General features: G+C 30.8%; 1 protein-coding gene across 1 annotated transcript in view; it reads right to left on the reverse strand.

The window, feature by feature from the left end:
• LOC142338061 (uncharacterized) overlaps positions 1-21,700 on the reverse strand; it is a 38,434-nt gene extending 16,734 nt beyond the window's left edge. Inside the window, exons 1-2 of the mRNA XM_075387694.1 lie at positions 21,649-21,700; positions 18,217-18,304 (exon numbers count right to left, since the gene is read on the reverse strand). Coding sequence (XP_075243809.1) covers positions 18,217-18,304; positions 21,649-21,700 — 140 coding nt within the window. The remainder of the gene's footprint in view (positions 1-18,216; positions 18,305-21,648) is intronic.
• Positions 21,701-23,721: the final 2,021 nt, after the last annotated feature.

Below are 23,721 nucleotides of genomic sequence, written 5' to 3' on the forward strand. Positions count from 1 at the left end.
AGATTAAAAGTACATAGTATGTCTGTATCTTTACCATTATCTTTAGCTCTAGATATCACATTACAATGAATGTTAATAGTACTAAAACCCATAATATCAATAATTTTCTGAGATTTATATCTACCTTTTTTATAATTTATTTTTCTAAATCCTAGTAATGAGGCTAGTGAGTTTTCTATATCAAAGCTGAGTGCTCCTTGTTTTATTTCCATTGAACATTTCATCGTATTCTTATCAGGTTTTATTATAGCATTACCATCAGTTTCTTCTTTTATTAATTCTGCTATATCAGTTAACCCATATGCTCCCGGTGTAATAGTTGAATATAGCAACGGGATTCCTTTCTAATTATAATTAAGTATAGATGTAATGTTTGGTCTTGAGGTAGAGATAGGGTTAAGGCTAGGGTCAGAGCTAAGAGCCCGAGGTAAAGCTTCATCATCTTCTATAACAGTACTAGCATATAAGAATTGATTATTTCTCCTATTCACATTAAACACCGAATTATAAACAGATAATCTAATTAAACCTAATTTTGTTTTATTAAGTATAGGTTCACTAAAGTTAAACTTTTCTGTTGGTTTTATCATTCTAAAGTTAAGTGTATGCTCTTCTTTTGTTTTAGTTAAAGCTTCATGTATCTTTTGTAGTTCATTTAAGATTAAATTGTCTGTCACTTTTTTATCTAATAAAAATGGATTTTAATTTGGATACAACTTATGGTTATAATAATGATATACATAAAAGTAAGATTATGAAATATAAGCCAAATAATCTAGCAACAGTGAATACGGCTAATAATAATATTAATATCATTCTCAATAGAGAAGAGAATCATTTAAATTTGCTAGGTTTAAGCATGTAGAGACTGCTGGTTGAAAATGTTTGACGGGTGGATAAGTTTGTTAATTTGTTGCTGATAACTCAACTATTAATATTTTGTTTTGTTTGGTATGTTGGGAGCTGCGAACTCAATTTTTGAGAAGTTGAGTCCAGTCTTGAGTTCTCAATAATCAGGTTCTCACATCGTGTTCGAGATTTGATCCTCTAAAGATAGGCATTAATTGTTTCATCTTAAGTTCAAAAGATTATTTCCGCAAATTCTTCATTCGCGACTGTAACTACCGGTTTGAGGGAAATTGTTCCATCCCAAAATATCATAAAACTAAGTGTTATTTGTTGGAGGTAATTAGGGTTACAGTAAATATCCATCACCAAACGCATTTTCGAAAGAGAATGCGAGTCGTAGGAAAAATTAGTTCGAACGCGAGATTGTTTTTTAAAGGAGAGAGAGGGAAATATGAGTTGCATTTTAATGGTTGCAATTTTAACTAAACCGCTTTTATTGAGTTTGTCCATTTTATTGACATCTTCAAATCTTGAAATTTCAAATCTTTAAATCTTGAAATCTCGCAATTGAAACAAATTACAATTGGCCTCAATTTCGGACGCGCTTGTTCAAGAAATAGCAGCCACGGATGACTGTTATACAAAACTTGAAGCTTTTCCAAAATCTCTCTGTGTAGTTTTTTATGTTTGTTTATCATTGCTTACAGCTGCTCTCCGGGCACTTTGACTGTAGTGGGATCCGGTGTCTTTGTTTTTTCGTGCTTTTCTTTCTAAGGGATTGCTTGAAGCACTCTTTGGCTTCCTAACTCTCAGCAGACTCCTGTTAGTAGTGGATAAAACAGGGCTTCCAGCCACCAGCAAAATTTGACCCTTTCTCCAAGCGCTATTCACGCATGTCGAATCTGGCCAAATTTTACTGATTTCTGGAAGCCCTGTTTTATCCACTACTATATGTTAGCTCTAAATTTGATAAAAATTAAAATTAAAATTAAAAATAAAACAAAAAATCAAAAAAACAAAGCAAAATTTACATTTCACTCTTAAAGAGTGATTCACTCTTATTCGGAGTGATCCCCAGTAGAAAAGATCGCTCTTTTTCGCTCTTAAAGAGTGAAACCCTGTTTTTTGATATTTTTATTTTTTTTTAATACTTTTTATTTCAAACTATCTATACTTTATACAATAAATCTATATTTTATTTTATTTTTTCTATATTTATTCCATTATTAATAAGAAATGATACAAAATTATAGTATTTACATGAACAACTATCCTCTTTTTGGGTAATATCAGATCTGTGAAACAGTTCCACTGATCTGGGAACCAGCTCCGCTTATCCATAAAGTGGTTTTACCAATCTTTCTGTTATATCAGGGAACCTGCTTTGCAGATTTCTACTAAATCCTCTAGTCAATTCTATATCCTTTTAAATCAAGGAAACCAACTCTGGAATCATATATCATTGTTCTATTACTACTAAAAATAATAAAAGTATTTTCCTTTTTATTATATTTAATTATACCATAACGAAGTTCATCTGACATTCCATCTGTACAATTATAACAGTTACTATTTAATTCACTAATTATTTTCACATGTATATATCTCGTTAAAGTTTATAAATAGGTCAGGTCCATTATAAGTTGTTAAATAAATAGTATCACAACTCATTCTTGCTGTATTAATTATTTGAGCTGGTTTATGACATATTACAATCATTTGAATATTATAATGTCTACCTTCAGTAAAATAATAACCTATATGCTTATTTAACCTATCACCCATATTATCAAGTACTATTACACAATTTTGAAATTTATGCATATTATTTTTTGTGATCATATTTATATCACATTTTTTAAACCCAGTATAAAACTTATTAGACTCAGGATCTATCCAGTCTCTGTCATCTTTACACACTATAACTATATTTTTAGCTTGGTCTTGGTTTTGGTTTTGGTTTTGGTCTTGGTTTTGGTTTGGGTTTTTGTTTTGGTCTTGGTTTTGGTCTTGGTTTTGGTTTTGGTTTTGGTCTTGGTTTTGGTTTTGGTTTTGATCTTGAACTTGACCGTGGTCTAAGTATAACTTTAAGTATTGTCTTATAAAATATGTTTTACCCGTTCCAGTTCCACCATAAACAATAGTATGTAGTGGTGACTTTTCATATTCAAATCTAACTAAACTCCTATTCATAAATCCGCCTAAACTTTCTTCTAGTTTTGTATATTTACTTGGTCTTGAATCATATATTATATAACAAATTCCAATAATAATAATAATAAAAATAAAAACTGCACTACCTGTTTCCATTTTTATATAATAAATATAGATTTAGATTTAGATTTAGACTTAGACTTAGACTTAGATTTAATAAATTTATTGTATAAAAATGCTCATCCTAACTTTTGAGGAATTCAATAATAAATTTAATATTGATAATAATGCTATGAGTGATATCAGAATAAAAGATATAGGTAAAGATATAAGTCTAACACCAATTGAGATTGTAATGAGAGATGATAAACCAGAAATGGTAAGTGAACCTAACTCTAACATTATTGTAAATCTACATCCAACTGAAGGTACACATTGGGTTTTAGTTATAAGAAGAGAAGGTGGTCCAACATATTTCTTTGGTAGTTTTGGTGTAGAAACCCCACCATTATTTTTAGAAGAATATGTCGATCTAGGCTCTAATGAGAGAATACAACAGTATGATGAATCTTATTGTGGGGCTTATTGTTTATAAATGATCTATTTTATTGATAGAGGATTTAGAATTAAAAGTGCTTTGAATATTCTAGTTAATCAATGTAAATATCCAGGAATATATAATAAGTGTTTTTGTTTGAATTGTAGTAGGGGTGGTGATAAAGATAAGGATAATGTTAATGATAATGATAATGATAAATTTAATGATAATGATAATGTTAATGTTAGTGATAATGATAATGATAATGTTAATGATAAAGATAATGTCATTGATAATGATAATGATAATGATAATGATAATGTTAATGATAATGATAATGACAATGTTAATGATAATGATGATGTTAATGATAATGATAATGTTAATGATAATGATTATGATAATATTAATGATAAATTTATATATCTATTTGATGAAAAACATCAAAGGGGTAAACCTAACAACAAAGAATGTCTTAGTAACAATATCTCTGTAAACATAAATGATGATCTATATTCATGGTTAAATGATGATGATATAACTACTGAAGCCGCGTTCCCAGATAACTTTAGATGTATAATATCTGGTCCTAGTGAATGTGGTAAGACATTCTTATTGAAAAAACTAATTCTAGCTAGTATATACTTTGATAAGCTATACATCATCGGACCTACTGGTGATCAGTACCATGGTATAGAAAGAATAAACCCCAAAGCAGATGTTGAATTTATTAAAGATATAAAAAATTTACCATCTCCTGATAAACTACTCAAAGACTTAAAGAAAAAAATGATATTCGATGATGTTAGAGCCAAAGAACCAGTTATTAATGAATACTTTTGTAGGGGTAGACATAATAATTGTAATATGATATATCTTAATCAAAACCTGTTCTCTCTGTGTAGGCAGAGTGTTAGAGAGAACTGTAATATATTTATTTTATTTGAACAGAGAGGTAAAGTCCTCATATCTATATATCAAGATTTCTTTAATAATGTTGAACTTAGTTATAATGATTTTGCTAATATATGTAATAAGGTATGGAAAGAGCATTATAATTATATTGTCATTGATACAACTAAAAATAAAAATATTAATGGTAAACTAAGAATTAATTGGGATCGGAGAGTTTTATAATCAATTGGGATCGGAGAGTTTTATAATTAAGTATAAGTATGGGTATAAGTCTAAGTCTAAGTATAAGTGTAAGTAAAGTCTAAACCCAAGTCTAAGTGTAAGTCTAAGTCTAAATCAAATGTAAAGTAAAACTTAATACATCACCATTAAAGTCTATAGGTCTTCCATGCTCATCTTTAATATGAAACTCTATATATTCTATTCTATCTTTAGTTACATTTTGATACAAGATATTAGTTGGTATAATATTTATCAAGTAACCTGGTGGTTCAGTTAAATTAAAAGTACATAGTATGTCTGTATCTTTACCATTATCTTTAGCTCCAGATATCACATAACAATGAATGTTAATAGTACTAAAACCCATAATATCAATAATTTTCTGAGATTTATATCTAGCTTTTTTATAATTTATTTTTCTAAATCCTAGTAATGAGGCTAGTGAGTTTTCTATATCAAAGCTGAGTGCTCCTTGTTTTATTTCCATTGAACATTTCATCGTATTCTTATCAGGTTCTATTATAGCATTACCATCAGTTTCTTCTTTTTATTAATTCTGCTATATCAGTTAACTCATATGCTCCCGGTGTAATAGTTGAATATAGCAACGGGATTCCTTTATAATTATAATTAAGTATAGATGTAATGTTTGGGCTTGAGGTAGAGATAGGGTTAAGGTTAGGGTCAGAGCTAAGAGCCCGAGGTAAAGCTTCATCATCTTCTATAACAGTACTAGCATATAAGAATTGATTATTTCTCCTATTCACATTAAACACCGAATTATAAACAGATAATCTAATTAAACCTAATTTTGTTTTATTAAGTATAGGTTCACTAAAGTTAAACTTTTCTGTTGATTTTATCATTCTAAAGTTAAGTGTATGCTCTTCTTTTGTTTTAGTTAAAGCTTCATGTATCTTTTGTAGTTCATATAAGATTAAATTGTCTGTCACTTTTTTATCTAATAAAAATGGATTTTAATTTGGATACAACTTTTGGTTATAATAATGATATACATAAAAGTAAGATTATGAAATATAAGCCAAATAATCTAGCAACAGTGAATACGGCTAATACTAATATTAATATCATTCTCAATAGAGAAGAGAATCATTTAAATTTACGTGATGCATATCTAGAGATAGAGTTTGTTGTATCAGATGATGCTGGTGGTGTATTTGCTAATGATGCTAATATTAGATTAGTTAATTATGCTATGATGGCTTTGTTTAGTTCAATTAAGCTTGAAACTAGTGGTGGTAGGACTATTGAATATATAGATCATTGTCATCCCAATCTATTGATGTATAAGTTATTAACTAGTGCTGATGATGAATATGAGAGTGGTTTTGTTAGAAATCAGGGCAATAGAGATAGTCAACTTAAAGGTGACCATATTGCTGCACAACGAGGACATATGTATATGATGATTAAGATGAGTGATCTATTTGGTTTCGTAAATGATTTAGAAAAGATTATATATGGTTTAGGATATAAACTAATATTAAAAAGAATAATAATGATAGAGAACTATATAGAATTAATGCTAATCCTGGTGCAGTTGCCAATGATGGTAATATAGAAATTAGAGATATATCATGGTGTGTGCCTAGTATTGATCCTAGTAATGATAATAGAATTATTGTACAAACGGGTTTAAGTAAAAAGAATAATGTAGACTTTAGTTATTATGAAAGAAAGACATTTTATAAGAATGTACCCAAAGCTACTAACTTCTTGTTTGATCTAGGTATGGAAAGTGGTATGGAAAGACCGCAATATGTAATAGTTGGTTTTGAAAATAATAATGTTAATGAACAAACTCATGATGCAAGTACATTTGATGTAATGAATGTTACTGAATGTTATTGTAAGATTGGTAGTGAGTTTTAACCCGAGGATAGAATGAATATTAATTATGGAACCAATAATTATAATGAGGCTTTTAAAGAGATTGTTAGCTTTAATAAAGATTATAATGGGCTACCACATAATATAAAACCATATATAAATCATAGAACATTCAAAAGTAATTATAGAATATATGTATTCGATACTAGATATCAAAGGGATCATATAGGTCCACAACCAATACAACTTAATTTTAAATTTAGTGCTGCAATTGCAGATGTTATATGTCATGCATTAGTATTAACTCGAAAGGTTATTAGTGTGATTAATAGTGAAGGTAATAAGATGGTTGATTTTATATCATAGATATAATTTAAGTCAAAGATGTAACTCTAGCGATAATTATAATTTTAGATATAACTCTAGCGATAATTATAATTTTAGAAATAGCTCTAGCGATAATTTATAATTATAGTATAATATAGTTATTGTTATAATTATATACTTATACTTATATATAGCCATATATTTATAATTATATTTATAGCTAGTCAGCTCTAATTGTTACTCTTGTTACTCTTGTTAATACCAAACTATTTCTTATTAGTATTAACAAAACCTTTAGCATAAATTATGTGTAATTTCTTTTTTTTCTCTAGAGCCAAGCCCCTAGCTTCAAGCTTAACCTTGGGCTTAGGCTTAATAATAACAAAGGGATTATACTTTTTAGCTTCCATTATTTTTTATATATAGAAATGAGTCTTTTAAATAAGTTCAAAACTAATTCATATTGTGTTGGAGGTAGACATTATAGTGGTACTGTTAATATAAGAGGAGCTATTACTTCAAAAGGAACTAAGATGTTAAAAGGTAATTGTGTTTTATGTAGAAGGAATAAATCAATGACAGTATCTGATGCAACAATAGAAGCAAAAGGACTTAAAGATTTCTTTAAAAGTGTTGGTAAAGCTACGGTTAATTTTGGAAAGAAAGTTGCTAATAATCCAGTAAGAGCATTAGAAATAGCAAGTAAAATAGGAAGTGCAGCTGCATCTAGAAACCCTAAAGCAGCTCTAGCGGCTACACCTGATTTAATTAAATTTGCAACTACTGGTGAAGGTATAAAGGAAGTACAAAAAGGTAGAGGGTTATACTTAGGTACAAAAAAAAAGATAATTATTTGATTATGATTATAATTATATTATGTTTATGATTATAGCTATGATTATGATTATATATTTATCGATCGGTGTAACCGCTTCGCGGATCAATATTAATACTAATATTATTATTACTAAAAACATTGTTATTACTAAGCACTAATATCTTTAGTCTAAAAAAAATACTCAACTTATTCTTCTTGTTCTTCTTATATTCTTCATATAACTTAACAAATTCATTATACTCATCATTATCTATTTTATTATCATTCATTGATTTAGTATATAGTTTATTAAACTTATCACTAAACTGTTTACTTAAAATATACATTTGTGAATACTTTATAATTTTATTTCTAATTTCAGTATTAATTGTTTTTGATAATGAACCACAAAGAGTTGCTGTAGCAAAAGCTGTTGGTATAGAATAAGGTAATCCTATACCTGTTAATGAAACTGATGTTGTTGTTGCAGTTGTTGTTATTGATGATAACACTATTTCTGTTATCTCAGCTATGTAAATATAATTCTTATATCTACTTAACTTCTTATTATAGTTATTAGTTTCAGTTTCATAATAATTTCTAATATCTTTTATATTGTTAATATTGTTGTTAATTTTATTATTAGCTTGAATCTTTTCGTTTATCAATTTTTCTGATACTGATGACAAATCTGGATATAGTAATCTCTCACTCGGAGCTGTTGGATTGATCATTGCTTTGCTTATTTTCATTAGTAAAAATTCGTTCTATTTCTTTCATTATATCTTCTTGATTAAAACTATTATGCATCTCAAGTCTGTCTTTCTCTTTATTATCAAGTAACTTACTTTGTAAAAGTAAAGCAATTACATATTGTACTATAACAACTCTAAGAGATTTATTGTATTCTTTCATTTCTCTCAGACCGTTAGTAAACATTTCATCTAAGTGTATGTTAGTTATATTCTGATTAAACTTATTATCATCAAGTTCTTGCTTTAATTGATTATATTTAGAGATAGTATCTGCAGCAACTTTATTACAAAACCTAACAGTATTTCTGACTTCATTTGTTGATTCAATAAACTCATTAATTAGTTCTTCATTAACTTGTGTTTCATTTAGTTGTAATGTTTTAGTTGTAACTTTATCAAAGTCTTCCTTTCTTAGTTCAGTTATGTTTCTATGTAAAATGCCGATTTTATTAGAAGAGGATATTAAGTTATTGTCACAATACTCTTTATTAACAATATCTTTTTCATCTGTAGGAGGATGAACATTTGTAATTTTATAGGTATCCTTCATATCAATATAATCATTATCTTCTAGGAATAACCCACGAGCCTTACTTAGTGTTAAGTTGTTTGTTGATGTTGATTTATGTTTAGCTTGATTGAATCTATTTCTTGTAATCTTTGTATTTGTTTACACATAATTAAAATAATAATTAGTCTTGTGATTAGACTTATAATTAGTCTTACAATTAGACTTAGACTTAGAATTATAATTAGATTTAGGACTGCAGGTCAATCTGCAAATGAGCTCCGCACGTGGCAAGCCAAGCAGGTTCCCTGATAGCTTCGCTCATGGACGTAGTCATGGTTTCACCTATTTACCATAATTAAAAACAAAATGATCGAGTTGGTTTTGATTAATAATATTCATAGATAATAGTTGCTTAGATATATCTAGCATTTCATCATATAACCCATCATGACCAGCTTTTGTTTCTAGTATTAATAATTCTAGTCTTTCTATTAAGTTATTTGAATGGCAACTTCGTTGATTATTTGGGTTACCATTTAATCCCCTGCCAAATATATCATCTCTTACCTCCATTATACGTTTTATTGTTCTATATCTAGCGCTTTTCTTATCCCCTTTTCCTAAATCATATCTAAAATCCTTTAAAAACCTTTTAATTTTGTTTACATCTTCCTCAACCTTATCATCATAAGTTACATTTGTTTTAGTAAGAAAATCAGTAAATCCTTCTGAAAACTCATATACATTATCCCTAACTAAAATGCACCCTGCTCTAAAGTTATATCAACACCATTCAATTTATGTCTCCTACTAGGTAAATCTACGAGTTCTTATTTTAATTGAGGATTAGTTTGAGCCCCCATGTCATGAAGAAGTTTGGCTGTTTTTGTATCAACATCAACTGGTGCTATATCTTGAGTTTGCTTTATGGTCCCCTTTGACGTTTCACCAATCTTGGAAGCAGTTTCACCCCTCTTTGAAGCAGTTTCATTAAACTGGGAACCAGCTTGCTCGATCATCTTAGTTTTGTTTATCTAACTATTGATTTTGTCAATCTATTGCTCTTAATGTTTGTTCACTTAATGCTAGATTCTGTTCATTGTTTGCGTTTATCTGCGAAGCAGTTTCACTGATAGTTTTAGTTAAAGGATCAAATAACTCTTCTATTTCACCATAATTTTCTTGTTGTTCTAATTTATCTTCTAATCTATTTCTTCTGTTTTGTTTTTCTAGATTGTTTAATTCTATAAGTTTATCTAGTTTAGTCATTTTATATGTATTGAAAAATTATAATAAAAGTAAAAAATGGATAATGAAAACAGCTTCTCTCTTAATCTAAGAAGATGTTTAGCCTGTAAAATACGTTGTAATACTATAGATGAGTTTATTGATCATATTAAGGAACCAAACCATGATGATTTACTAATTTCAACTTATTCTAAATATGTAGATGGGGCTAGGAAGATAATAAAATTTCTTGAATTTATTAAAAATATAATAGCTGGAGCTACACTACATAAGAATAAAATCATGGGAGACATTATGGAAAAATATATGGCTCAGATAATGATTTATAATATACTAACTACCAACCCTATGGATGTAATGAATGAATTAGGTCTAAAATTATTTGTTATAAAAATTAGCAAAGCTCCTTATATAATATAATAGCAACTTCAATTAACTTTCTATCATTATTAATGGTTAGTTCTAGAATATTATTAACCAGTAGGTCTTTGTCTCCATCTAATGATGCTTGGTGGATCATTTTTATTAAATCTCTTTTGAATAGATATAGATTCTCATCATGAGGATAGCTTTTAATATTATTTACATAAAATCTTTTATCATCAAATATATTTAAACTAATCTTACTTGTTTTTGTTGTTGTCTTGTTATCGCCAACTTTTTGTATTCTACATTCATCTACTGTTCTCTGTGTATTATTCATTAATTCATCATAATATTCTATGTGCCTAGCATTATTATGCTTCTTTATTCCTTTTTCTTTGGTGTTTTTAGGATAATTTTTGAAGCTATATGTTTTGGGGGACAATGCTATAAATTCCTCAATAATCCTACTTCCCAGCTCGTGCTTAAACTTGCCGGGGACTTTATTATTAGTTTTTATAGGTATGTCTAGATTACTTAAGTCCATATGCTCATCACTAACTTTACCTTCACTATAGCTTAACACGAAACTGTCCGTATCCATATAGTGAAGTGTTAGATCTTTGAGGGATGGTTGTAGAATATTATAGTATACATCATACATGTGTAATTTACTTAATTCTAAGATAGTAACACCTACATATACTGGAGAATCATATTCTATTTTTTTCTTTATATATTCTGTTTGGCTATAATCTCTATATCTAGTTATATTCCTAAATGTTGTTTTACTTACACTTTTCATTATCTTTTCTTCGTCATGCAAGAAATTGCTTTGAAAGAAGTGTAGAGGATTCATGCACATTCTTCCATATAATGAGTTATTCATTAATTTCCTTGCATCCTTTTCTGCTTCAGTTTTAGCTGTTGCTCTTTTATTTGTATTGTTTTGTATATAATCTCTACATATATAATCTTGTTTTAATTTAATTACTCTATGTATTTTTGTTGCTTTTACTCCCATCTTAACATAGAACTTTAACACCTATAATGAACCATATATTCTGTTTTGTTGTTTTGGTCTAAGTTTAATTTCTCGGATCTTGCTTTACTTTTCTCTCTTTGTCGGTATCCCAATTCATTATCATTTATCTTTCTCTTATTAGGCATTAGTTCTAACTGTTCTGTTCTCTCTTTACATTCATTAGTATAATCAATATCACAAACTATATAGTAACCATGATCACTATCATCCGGAGTATTCAATATAGTATCAAGAGTAGTAGTAGTAAACTGGAAGTCCTTATAAGGTAACTTTTGCATCATTGCATAAGCATATAGGTTGTTTGCGTCTATGTACCATATATTTCTATTAATAACTTCATCATTAGTATTAGTATTAGTATTAGTACTAGTATTAGTATTAGTATTAGTATTATCATTAATATTAGCATTAGTATTAGTATTACTATTATTTATATATCTATCTCCCATTATTCCACATATACCACCTCTCTTTGCTCCAACAAAATCATCTAGCATTTGTTTATCTTGTAATGTATCTAATGTTACACCACTTGACATTAACCAACAATCAAAACTATAACTTTGTAGACTTACATAGTGTAGGGGATTGAGCTTGAATTCTTTCATGCATAGTTTAACATATTCATTCATGCAATAGTCTAATATTTCCACATCATTCTGTAAATACTCTATAGTTAGATCTTTTCCAGATTTATGACTGTTTTCATTATTAAAGTAATCTACTTCTTCTTGTGTTGGTAATTTATTATGTAGTGAGGATTTGAAGTCTTCTATTTTTAGATTACCTATAGCTTCTTGGTAGGTAGCTTTGCTACTATACAACTCTAAACCAAAGTATTCATATGGATATAATGTTTTAGTTTTACATCCGTATATCTTTGCCATTTGATCTAGAGGCATAGCTAAGAAGTCATAACTGTCTAAGAATTTGAGACAACCAATGCTAAACATCTTAGATTTACCAGCAGCTAGTGGCATGTTATCTACTTTTCTTTTATCAATATTCTGTTTAAAGAGTTCACTGTATAGTAGGTTGAAGTCATAGCCAGAGCCATTATGGAATATTACTGGAATGAAGTTTTGTTGTTTGTATCTTAGATTACATATTTTACATGCTGGTCCTCTATATTTACCAGTTTCATGACAATGATCTCTTACTTTATTAATACATGTTTTACTGCAGATATGACAAGTGTTATTAGTTTCATGATATAATTTATCTTCTTCTGTGAATATCTTCTTTTCATTGTGTTTGAAATTATTCTCAGTTTCTATTTCTAACAGATATGTAGCAAATCTTTTGATGCAGCCTAGACCAAGGTAGTGTTTGAAGTTACCTTGCCAGGTGTAACCCACAGCTATTGGAATATGTTCAGCTTTTACATATTTTAAATCATTAGTTGAGACTTCAACAATGCAACATTCTATATTGGCAGTTATAATATTTTTTATTTTCTGACGTTTGTGTTCATTTACAAAAGTAATATGTTTTTTCTTAGGACAAACAATCTCTGGTTTGAATGAGGTGCTGCATTCGTAATTATCATTTTTAAATTGTGAGTTAAACCAATATGTACACCTATCGCAATAATAGAATTTGTGATTCATTCTAGTTGGTCGATCTAACAAGGTTTCTATGTTTTTAATTAGAGCACAGTGTTCTATTTGACCATTACTCCAAACTAGTATTCTTACATCTTTTCTATCTTTATTAAAATCATCCACTGGTTTAAACAATTCTATTTTACCATTACCACAAGGTGTGTATACCCAAATATTAATATTATACAATTTCTGTATTCTTATTATATAAGCAAAATCATCTTCATGTTGTTGTCTTGGTTCAATTAGTTTATCTACATATTTACTTTCTCGAGTTGCATGGTGTGGGGCGGGATGTAGCCAAGCAGTTATAGTTAGTTGTAAGCAATTGTATTTATAACTACGTATATTTAATATCGATTTGGAGTTTTTGAGATCAGGAGGTAAATCTATATAACTACCAATAGACGCTTTAGTTGGTTCAATGTTTAACTGAATATTTCTTATTCCAAGAAACTCAAAATCATAACCATAACCTTCATATATTTCCTTTTCGAAATCTAGCCACCGATTGAAGTAACCATATTCATATATTGCATTATTATTAATATAATCAGTATTGAAAAATATTTTAGTAGTTTTAACTTCTTCTTTGGCTCTCTTCTTATAATCACATTCAGCCGTGATCTTATAAGTAAAAACTCTTAATTTTACGAAACTGGTAACAGTTTTTAATTTCTTCTAAAGAGTAATTAGTTGCTTCATCTATATCTTCAATGTATTTCCCACCTTTATCTGTAATATAAAATTCTCTCATGTTCTGACTTGAGTTTATATCGAAGTCTTCTGTATTTTCTAGATACATGCGATTGTGACTATATGAATGAGTAGTTAGAGCTACTTTACTTCTATATTCTTCATGACATTCTTTACATTCATACTTAATTCTGGTGTAGATATCCTCTTCAGTTTTAGTTTTAGGTTTGGTGGCTGGTTTAGTTTTAATAAAATAATCATCTTCATCCAAATTATACACCCTCTCCGAGATTTCCTCTTCTTCAGACTCAAACATTTTCTCCAATAGTTCCTTATGTTTGAGATCGTATGATTGATGCCTGTATAAAGCCTTCTTTGATTCAAAGGATAGATTACAGACATCGCAGAAGTTTATGACATTAGTATTAGTTGAGACATGATGTATTTATTTAGGGAAATAATCAAAAAATAATTTTTCGAAAAATGAAAATGAAATGAGATAAGTGTATAAATAAACGTTGGAAAGAATGTTGTAATAATTGTAAAGAATTAGAATATTCTTGTTTTGTGTGTAAAAATATGGTTAAGGTTAAAGGTTATAAAGAACATTTGGGATATCATTATTCTGATCCTGATCAATATCTAACGTGTAGTATGTGTAATGTTTATAAACATATATCATTATATAGATTTAGAAAAAGGAAATGTAGACTGTGTTTTTATCTTCATAGATATAGATATGGTCACACTAGAAATCAATTCAGAGAGCATGTTTATAAATATAATATTCAAATAAACTAATTCTTCTTCTTTTAATTTATACTGAAGTATATTGATTCCTTTTTTTTTCTTAATAGATGCTAGATCTAGAATAAATAAGGGAAGAAAATAATTCTTTACTAATTCATAGAATAATAATTTTAATTTTTATCAAATTTAGAGCTAATATATAGTAGTGGATAAAACAGGGCTTCAAGAAATCAGTAAAATTTGGCCTGATTCGACATGCGTGATTAGCGCTTGGAGAAAAGGTCAAATTTTGCTGGTGGCTGGAAGCCCTGTTTTATCCACTACTCATGTTAAATACAGCTTTGTGAATTGTTCTTCTGTCGAATTTACTTTGGCATAACAGACAAGTGCGTCCATCATATTTTGGTCGAATTCGAACAAATCACTTGATTTGTTTAGTTCAGTGTTCCTTTTAATGTTTCCTTTAGTCATTTGTTTTGGTATCAGTGATTGGCAGTTTAAAAATTTGTCGTGCATGCCGTTACAGCCAATTCGACTAGATGCCTGTTCGACGAGGACACTTTCAGATGTCAGCAGCGAGGTTCTAACTTTCGACAAGGGCCTCGGCTTTGACAAGAATTTCAAGAAAAAGTATCTAATTTATGAAAAGTTTCAAAAAAAATTGAAGATAGAAAGGAAGAAGCGGACTGCTTTTGGTGATGCTTGCTATTACTATTATTATTATTATTATTATTATTATTATTATTATTATTATTATTATTATTATTATTATTATTATTATTATTATTATTATTATTATTATTATTATTATTATTATTATTATTATTATTATTATTATTATTATTATTATTATTATTATTATTATTATTATTAATATTATTATTATTATTATTATTATTATTATTATTATTAATATTAATATTATTATTTTTATTATTATTATTATTATTATTATTATTATTATTATTGTTATTATTATTATTATTATTATTATTATTATTATTGTTATTATTATTATTATTATTATTATTATTAATAATATTATTATTATTAATATTATTATTATTAATATTATTATTATTATTATTATTATTATTATTATTATTATTATTATTATTATTACTATTATTATTACTATTATTATTATTATTGTTTTCTCTGAAATTATGTCTATGCACAAAATATGTGTACATTGATATTTGCGACGCTTTCATTTTTTTGAAGAGTGAAGAGGCCTTAAGCTTAAATTTAGGACGTTTTTTAAAGATTTTTTGGGCCAAATTTCAAATGAAAAACCGAGGTCAATTTTGTAAAAAAGTTGCAAATAATGCCGAAATTATAAAATTGTTTGCAAAATAATGTGAGAATTTGCAATTAATGTCAAAATTGCAAGCCAAATGTAATACATTATTTTACCAAGTTCGTAAATCAATTTTTGCAAACTTGACCTTGGGCTTGGATTAGGGATTGGAAGAAAAATGAGGTTACCTTATCATAATTTCTTCATTGTTATGATGATTGTAACGAACGGTCGTTTTGGTATACACATTTTTAGCAAAACTTTCGGCTAAATATCGGTTGTTTGCCATTCAGATTTGAGACTGGTTCAACTGACTGACGCGTCCCGTAAGGTTACTTCTTCAGTCAGGTAAAAAATTTTTGAATGCTGTTACTCTTGTCGAAAATTCGGGGCTAAAAATGTTGGAACTGCTGCTATCTGTTAAAATTTTGGTTTGGGAGCATAAGCAATAACTTTAAATGCTGTGGTTTGAGGCTTTGTATCCATATAAGCTGCTGTGATGGGTTCTATAAATGTTTGCTGGGTTCTATCCAATCAGTCATGAGTCTAGTTCATGTTAGGTAGTGCATTAGGGAAACTCTCGGACATTGTGTCACTGACTTCATCTCTAATCTAAACTTCTACCTTATTTATTTCCAAATAACTCAATTCTCAGGCTGCTCATTCTTCTGCTTATATGTCAGATTGTCATCTGCTTATTAGCTGTGGTACAAAGCTATTCACAAGTGTTGCTGCTCGTTGATCTGTTAAATTTGATCTAAACAGGTCCGGCATTGACTTCAAGAACGGTAGCTTTAATTGCTCATTCCTAGTTTCTTCGGCGGCTTGAAATATGGCTTGCATTTTTCTATCAAATTGAGTGTGCACCCCTGTGTCGCCGAATCCTCCGTCTAGATGGAAAGCTAATACTACTAATCTAGTAGCTCTAGTTTCGGGAGGTGATTTTTCTGGATATCATTTTAAGAATGAGAACGTTTCCAGTTAACTTTCTGAACGTTTGGAAGATTTGTAACACCGCCTCGCCTGTTTTCCATTTTTCCATTTTTCCAGGACCCGGGTCCATATGTGAGCGCGTTTAAGCAGAAAACTTTTGTACGAAATGCAATGAATGTTCTGAAATTATGTAATGAATATGCTGGAAATGTTGATAGTTTAGTTTTAGGCGCTGAATGTGCTAGATAAAAATGTTTTCAGCACTTGTCAACACATATCTTACAAAATTCCAGCACATTCTTCAGCTTATTTCTCACATAATTTCAACACCTCAGAATTTCAGCAAAATTCTGACACAAATTCAGAACTTCGGAAAAACAGAAAATTTTAGCGCTTTCAGCACATTCCTTACATAAATTCAATACATATTTTAAAAAAAGGCAGCACATCTCTCGACAAAATCCTCACACAAAGTCATTACTTCAAAATTTCAGCACAAATGTTACATAATTTTAGCAATTGAAGAGAAGTGAAATTTTCAGCACTTGCAGAACAGTCTTTATATAAACGTTTCACGTGCAAGTTTATTGCTCATTATTGCTTATAACATAGTCAGCAAGTACGCTCTTTCATCTTTTGCAATTCTGAAGGGCCACTAATAAATAAATTATCAGCGTCGTTTTTTCAAACGATAATTCACATTTTTGAAAGAGAACAACTGAAATGCGTAACATTTTTCATCAGGGCTAACGGAAAGAAGACTATTATTCTTAAGCTACTTGGTTTCGTTCAATCAAGTTTTGTGGCAATATACTCCTGTTGCGGTTACTGCTTTATCTTATGAGCTGAATAAACACTTGAGTCTTTTGGCAGTTTTCCAGCTGTTTTTTTAATTTGAACTGCTGTAGTACAATGCTCTTTAGTCTTGCCCCCTTGCTGCTTGTGTATGTACAGGAGCAGAAAATAGAAAAAGTCCAAATTTGCAGTTTTCCAAATTGTGCAAGCCAAACTTTGAAAACGCGTAAGATAACTGTTGAAATTGTGTAAGATATGGGCTGAAAATATTGAGCATTATCCAAGAAATACGTTGACAGTCGCTGAAAAAATTTTTACCTTCTGAATTACATAATTATTTGCTTAATGTGTTGACAAGTTCAAAATTTTTGTAAAAATGCGTTTAAATTTTAACCCATTAAGCGGATAATTATTTAAGATTTATCATTTGAAAAAAATTTTTTCCGCCGCTGTCAGCGAATTTCTTACATAATTTTCGGCGACAACCTCGACCCGGGATTTCGAGGCTTAAGTATACACTGTTGAAACAAAACTATTTTTTACCCATTAAGGAAGAAGATGTTCTTGACTTTAAAGTAGCGTCTCTGTCTATGTGAGGGTATTCCTGCTGTCTCAGCAAACAACAGCGATGCTGAAAAGAAAAAAAATATGAGCAACTCAGCATCTCAACATGTTTTCTGAAATGATAAGTATGTCCTTCACAGGACAGACTTCTGAAAGCAAGATACCCCCCGGTTTAGGCCTCGACTTATGAAAAGACTTTATGAGTCTAGTGAAGGTGGGGGGTGGTCTTTAGTTACTTTAAATACACAGTCCAGCACTTTGTTAAAGTTCAGGTAAAGTTTTTCATGGATCCAGCTAAGTCATTTCATAGCCAGTTGAAGTCGAGCACGGTCTTTTCTTGGGTCAACCCAGGGTCTGTTCATAGGTCGAATCAAGTCCATATCTGTCTTTTTACGATTTGAGCAAGAAAACTGGTGAAATAGCTATAATGTACTGTCGAAAAATTTTCTCAATTCAATTTGGAAAACCAACTTTTTGACATCTTCCAGTAAGTTCTGGGTGTGTTTGCCTCCTCCTTTTCTCAATCGGGCTGGGAATCGGCTACGTTTGAGTTGAAAACAAACAATTATAGGAGATTTGAGCAGAGCATTAGGCATAAATCAGGCCCAAAATCTATCTCTAAATAAAGAAAAACAAAAACGCAGATACATACATCAAAGCCAGAGAAAGAGAGAGAGAGAGAGAGAGAGAGAGAGAGAGAGAGAGAGATGGCACAATCTAGGAAAGTGCAAAAAGTGCCAAAAGAAATCTCATTTAAAGAATTCCCAGAGGAGACTTTGTTTTACATAATCGCAACTTTAATTTCATTTTTCATTCCAGCGGATTTTTCAGATGAATCAAACTGCATAAAGTTGGTAAAACCAAGGTAAACGCAAGAAGTACAGATAAAATATCTCATTTCAATAGCATCTCGCCCAAAAGAGAAGAATTCCAAGAGAAAACTTTTTTTACCGATAACTTTTATAGCATTTTTTTTATTCCACAGGAATTTGATAATATTTACATTGCAAAGGGTTGATACAATATGCGACACTTCTTAAATAAAATATCAACAAAAAACGATAATGAGTGCTTCTTACATAAACTGTCGGCGCGATACCGACAAAATGACGACAATTGACAGTTCTTACATAAAAACCGTCGAAATCAACAAAAAACGGCGCTTCTTGGGTCGGTTTTGTCACTATTTCTGGACACCGGATGTGAACAACTCCTTGATACGATAAAAAATATCCTGTACCGATATTTTTTCATAATTCTATACATAATTTTCTTGTACAAAAACATTTGGTAAATTTACTGTTGATTTTTTGTAAGATTTGTGATTCATAGCGGTGAGTTTTTTTCACAGACCTCGAATTATTCACGGCTATTTTTTCTTCTTGTTTTTGCAAAATTTTACAGCCGTATATATACTCCACATTGGTGATTTTGAACGCGGAGCTTGCTGAGGCGCAAAGAAGTGCAAAGAAGGTAGTTTCCTAAACCAACCATCAAAAACGACAATCTCCTAAGAAAATTCAAAAACGGGTAGCATCCTAAAGGAACGATCAAAAAAGGCATTTCCTAAATTGGCCGATCAATAACGATCCAAAACGATCAAAAATGATCATTTCCTACAATTACCGGTCAAAAATGCTCAAAGCCGATCAAAAGCGCTGATTTTCCACATTATGTTGACCGTTTTCAATCGGTCTGCTGGACAAATGATAGCACGTCGGGAAAGTGGCCCAAAATAAATTCGAAAATCGTTGCACGTTACAAATTTTTCTGGAATTTGAAATTTTTACTCGAAAATTTTTACTCTTAGTAACCACCATCGAATGTGGGTGAAGCTAAAATCCAACATCAAATTCGCGTCGAGTTAAAATCCAGCATCAAATTTGGGTGGAGTTTGACTTTAACAGCAAAAATTTAGGTCAAGCTAAAGTCGAGATTAGATCTAAAGTCGAGCCAAATTCTTTTCACGGACTATTTGAATCGAACATGGTCTTTTTGTACCACTTTTTGGTCGAGCATGGTTTTTTCTTAAGTCGAGGTCTATACTTGGGCCCCTTGTGTGTTTGTTTATATTGGTCAGGACCAATATAAACGCGGCCTCCGACTGGCTTTTATCCGCGGCCTAAGGCTGGGTTTTAATGAGCTTCCTGGTGAAGTTGCAAGAGTCTAAGAAGGCAGTCCACATATTTGTGGCTTCCGAGCTCCTTATTTTGAGCAACTCAAGTTATAAAGTTGCCACCCATATCAATATCTAGCACTAGTTTTCTGCTGGTTTAACATTTATGGTTTGCACCTTACCAAGCTTAGCATTTTGGACCACAAATTACGCCAAACATAATACTCAATCCCTATTTAGTGCTTGCATGTTGAATTTCACCTCAGTAATTACAGTTCTGGAAAAAATATGTATTCTATTTGTCGACGAGTTCCACAGAAGTCTCAATTAGACGGCTCTCTAAAGAATGAAACGTGTAGCTAATTTACTAAAAAGTTACTCTCTTGCAAACTGTCGAAAAGGTTTCACAAGTGTTACCAACATGATCTTGTCAATGAACTGCCACAGAAACTCGGCAACGAGAAACAAAAAAGGGAGATGAAACAGTTTTACTATATGATGCGGGGAACAATAAAAAACGCTCATTGTTGATAAAATTTTCAAAAATTAAAGTTTCTTCCTGTTTTTTAAACTCGAAAACAGTTTTTGAACCAAGTTTTGAACAGGGAGCAGATTACGCATTTCAAATGAGGAGACCCAAACAGAAAAAAAATGTTTTCCCCAGTTAATATTCGGAAAAACAAATATAAAAAATTTTTAAATATCGAATAATTCGATGGAAGAAAAGCAAAAAATCTATGAAAAAGAAGCGACAAAAATTCACAAACTTTAATTTTTAATTCACAATGTTTTAGTTGTATGTCGCTTTTGTAAGCTACCGCAGTGGTAATCAGTGCATTGGGGTTGTATTTTTGAGATATACCAAGGTTTGGGGATAAATTTTGAAGCTTCAATACTTAGCTTCAATAGTTTTATGCTCACTATACTAATACTAATTCTATACTAAGACGGTTAACGTATTTCATTGTTATACATTTCATTTGATTTATTGTTTGCCCTCGGTAGAAATAAATGCCTCTTTTTTATAAACCAAATATTTCATCGGAAAATTTTTGGAAAATAAGTGACCACAAATTAAAAATTTATTCTTTGTTTAATTTTTTTTCTGGTTTTATTTCTCTTTGGTGAGTTGCGACAATCATGGTCAGTTCATTTTTGTTGTGCTTTTGATAGAAGTCAAAGTTTGGAGTATAGATTAAATAAATTTTGCAGCTTATTTTTTGCTAATAATTTCTATGTGAAAACGGTCACCTCCCAAGTTTTTGGTTGCTTTCTTTTAAATGTGCTGCCCGGACCTTGCTCGCAGTGCGTTTCATTGCTGAACCATTGACTTTCAATAGTAACCATTACTGAACCAGCAAGATACAAGTGTAAATGCTTCTGCCAGTCTGCCCAGAGTCTATTAAGAAGGATCCCACTCTGTCCCTTTTCTTCGCAGCCTAATTTACATCATTGGTGTACACTGCACAGAACGTTTCACATCATCAGACTGTACATACATCGAACATAGCAAGTTTTGAAAATTTCGAATAGCTGATATCATGCTTGAAACTTTTAAAATGGCGATACCCTCAAAAGCTATTCTAGCTCCAACTATACCATATATTGGCGCATCTGTGCGGTGGAAGTGGAGTTCGGAGGTGGAGGCGGGAGTAGGAGGTGGAGGCGGGGGTCAGAGGCAGAGGTGGAAGCGGAGTTCGGAGGTGGAAGCGGAGTTCGGAGCTGGAGGCGGAGGCGGAGTTTGATGTGCGAGTCAGAATTAGTTGTGTATTAGTAGTAGTAGTAGTAGTAGTAGTAGTAGTAGTAGTAGTAGTAGTAGTAGTAGTAGTAGTAGTAGTAGTAGTAGTAGTAGTAGTAGTAGTAGTAGTAGTAGTAGTAGTAGTAGTAGTAGTAGTAGTAGTAGTAGTAGTAGTAGTAGTAGTAGTAGTAGTAGTAGTAGTAGTAGTAGTAGTAGTAGTAGTAGTAGTAGTAGTAGTAGTAGTAGTAGTAGTAGTAGTAGTAGCCTTTTCTGAATTTGGGCAATTTCTTCGACCATTTTCAGAATAGCCGTGAAAAACATTTTACCCAAATTAAGAAGACCATCTTACGAAAAACTTCCGCCTCCCAAATTCAGAAGAGGGTTGCCCAAATTCAGAAATGGATTTTTTGAACAATTTCGGAATTGGCCCGGTGCCCATTCTCCTACTCCACTCCTACTACTCCTTGGAATTTGGGTAAGTGTTATGGGGATGATGGCCGAATCAGAAATTGGGCTAAAAAGGGTTGTGAAACTACGACAAAAGAAAGACACTTCTCATTATCAAGACTTTCAAAAGTTTAATGATTAAAATGCAAAAATTCGACCAGAAATTTAACAAACACCAAACACGAAAAAAAATTCGCCCAAGTTTATGTGGCAGTGCAGGTCAATTGTTAAACATAACAGGCATAACTTTGACAAACAGCTATAACAAACATGTCTTTCCTCTATTTAAATCGAAGCGAAAATATTTGCTAACCGCCAGTTTCCTCCAAATGTCAAATTTTTGCACCGAAACTCAGTTTCACTTGATAAATTGCCTACTTTTAGAAAAAAATGATTTGCAAAAAACATTAAAAAAATCCCCAGTGGGCCATTTGGCCCACTGGGGATTTTTTTTTGACCCCTCATCCCAAACCTCTTTTGCGTGCGTCATTTTGCGCTAATAAAAAATTCCAGGCGTATTACGGAAAGACAGCCGTATTTCGTTTTGACGTGGAGAGCCGTGAAAAAAACGTTGTTCCTATTCAAATAAAACAACGTTTTTTGCGTTGTTTTGGAAGTTCCGGCTGCAATTGGATTTGTCTGGTATTTGTGAGTATGAGGTGTTTCGTTATATTAGCGTTTCATGCATTTGGCGATTTGTAAAGTTACTCTTTTCACAAAAGTTTTCGAAAAACTTTTCCTTGAGATCCTTTTTTGAAGAACTGTTTGCACTATGTCACTGTTTTATCTCAAACATTTTGGCTTTCCAGGAAAACAAACAGACTTGCGAAAATATTTGCTAACCGCCAGTTTCCTCCAAATGTCAAATTTTTGCACCGAAACTCAGTTTCAATTGATAAATTGCCTATTTTTAGAAAAAAATTATTTGCAAAAAACATAAAAAAAATCCCCAGTGGGCCAAATGGCCCACTGGGGATTTTTTTTGACCCCTCATCACAAACCTCTTTTGCGTGCGTCATTTTGCGCTAATAAAAAATTCCAGGCGTATTACGGAAAGACAGCCGTATTTCGTTTTGACGTGGAGAGCCGTGAAAAAACATTGTTCCTATTCAAATAAAACAACGTTTTTTGCGTTGTTTTGGAAGTTCCGGCTGCAATTGGATTTGTCTGGTATTTGTGAGTT

This window comes from Convolutriloba macropyga, chromosome 4, assembly GCF_964194025.1.
Source record: "Convolutriloba macropyga chromosome 4, txConMacr16.3, whole genome shotgun sequence".
NCBI classification, from domain to species: domain Eukaryota; kingdom Metazoa; phylum Xenacoelomorpha; order Acoela; family Convolutidae; genus Convolutriloba; species Convolutriloba macropyga.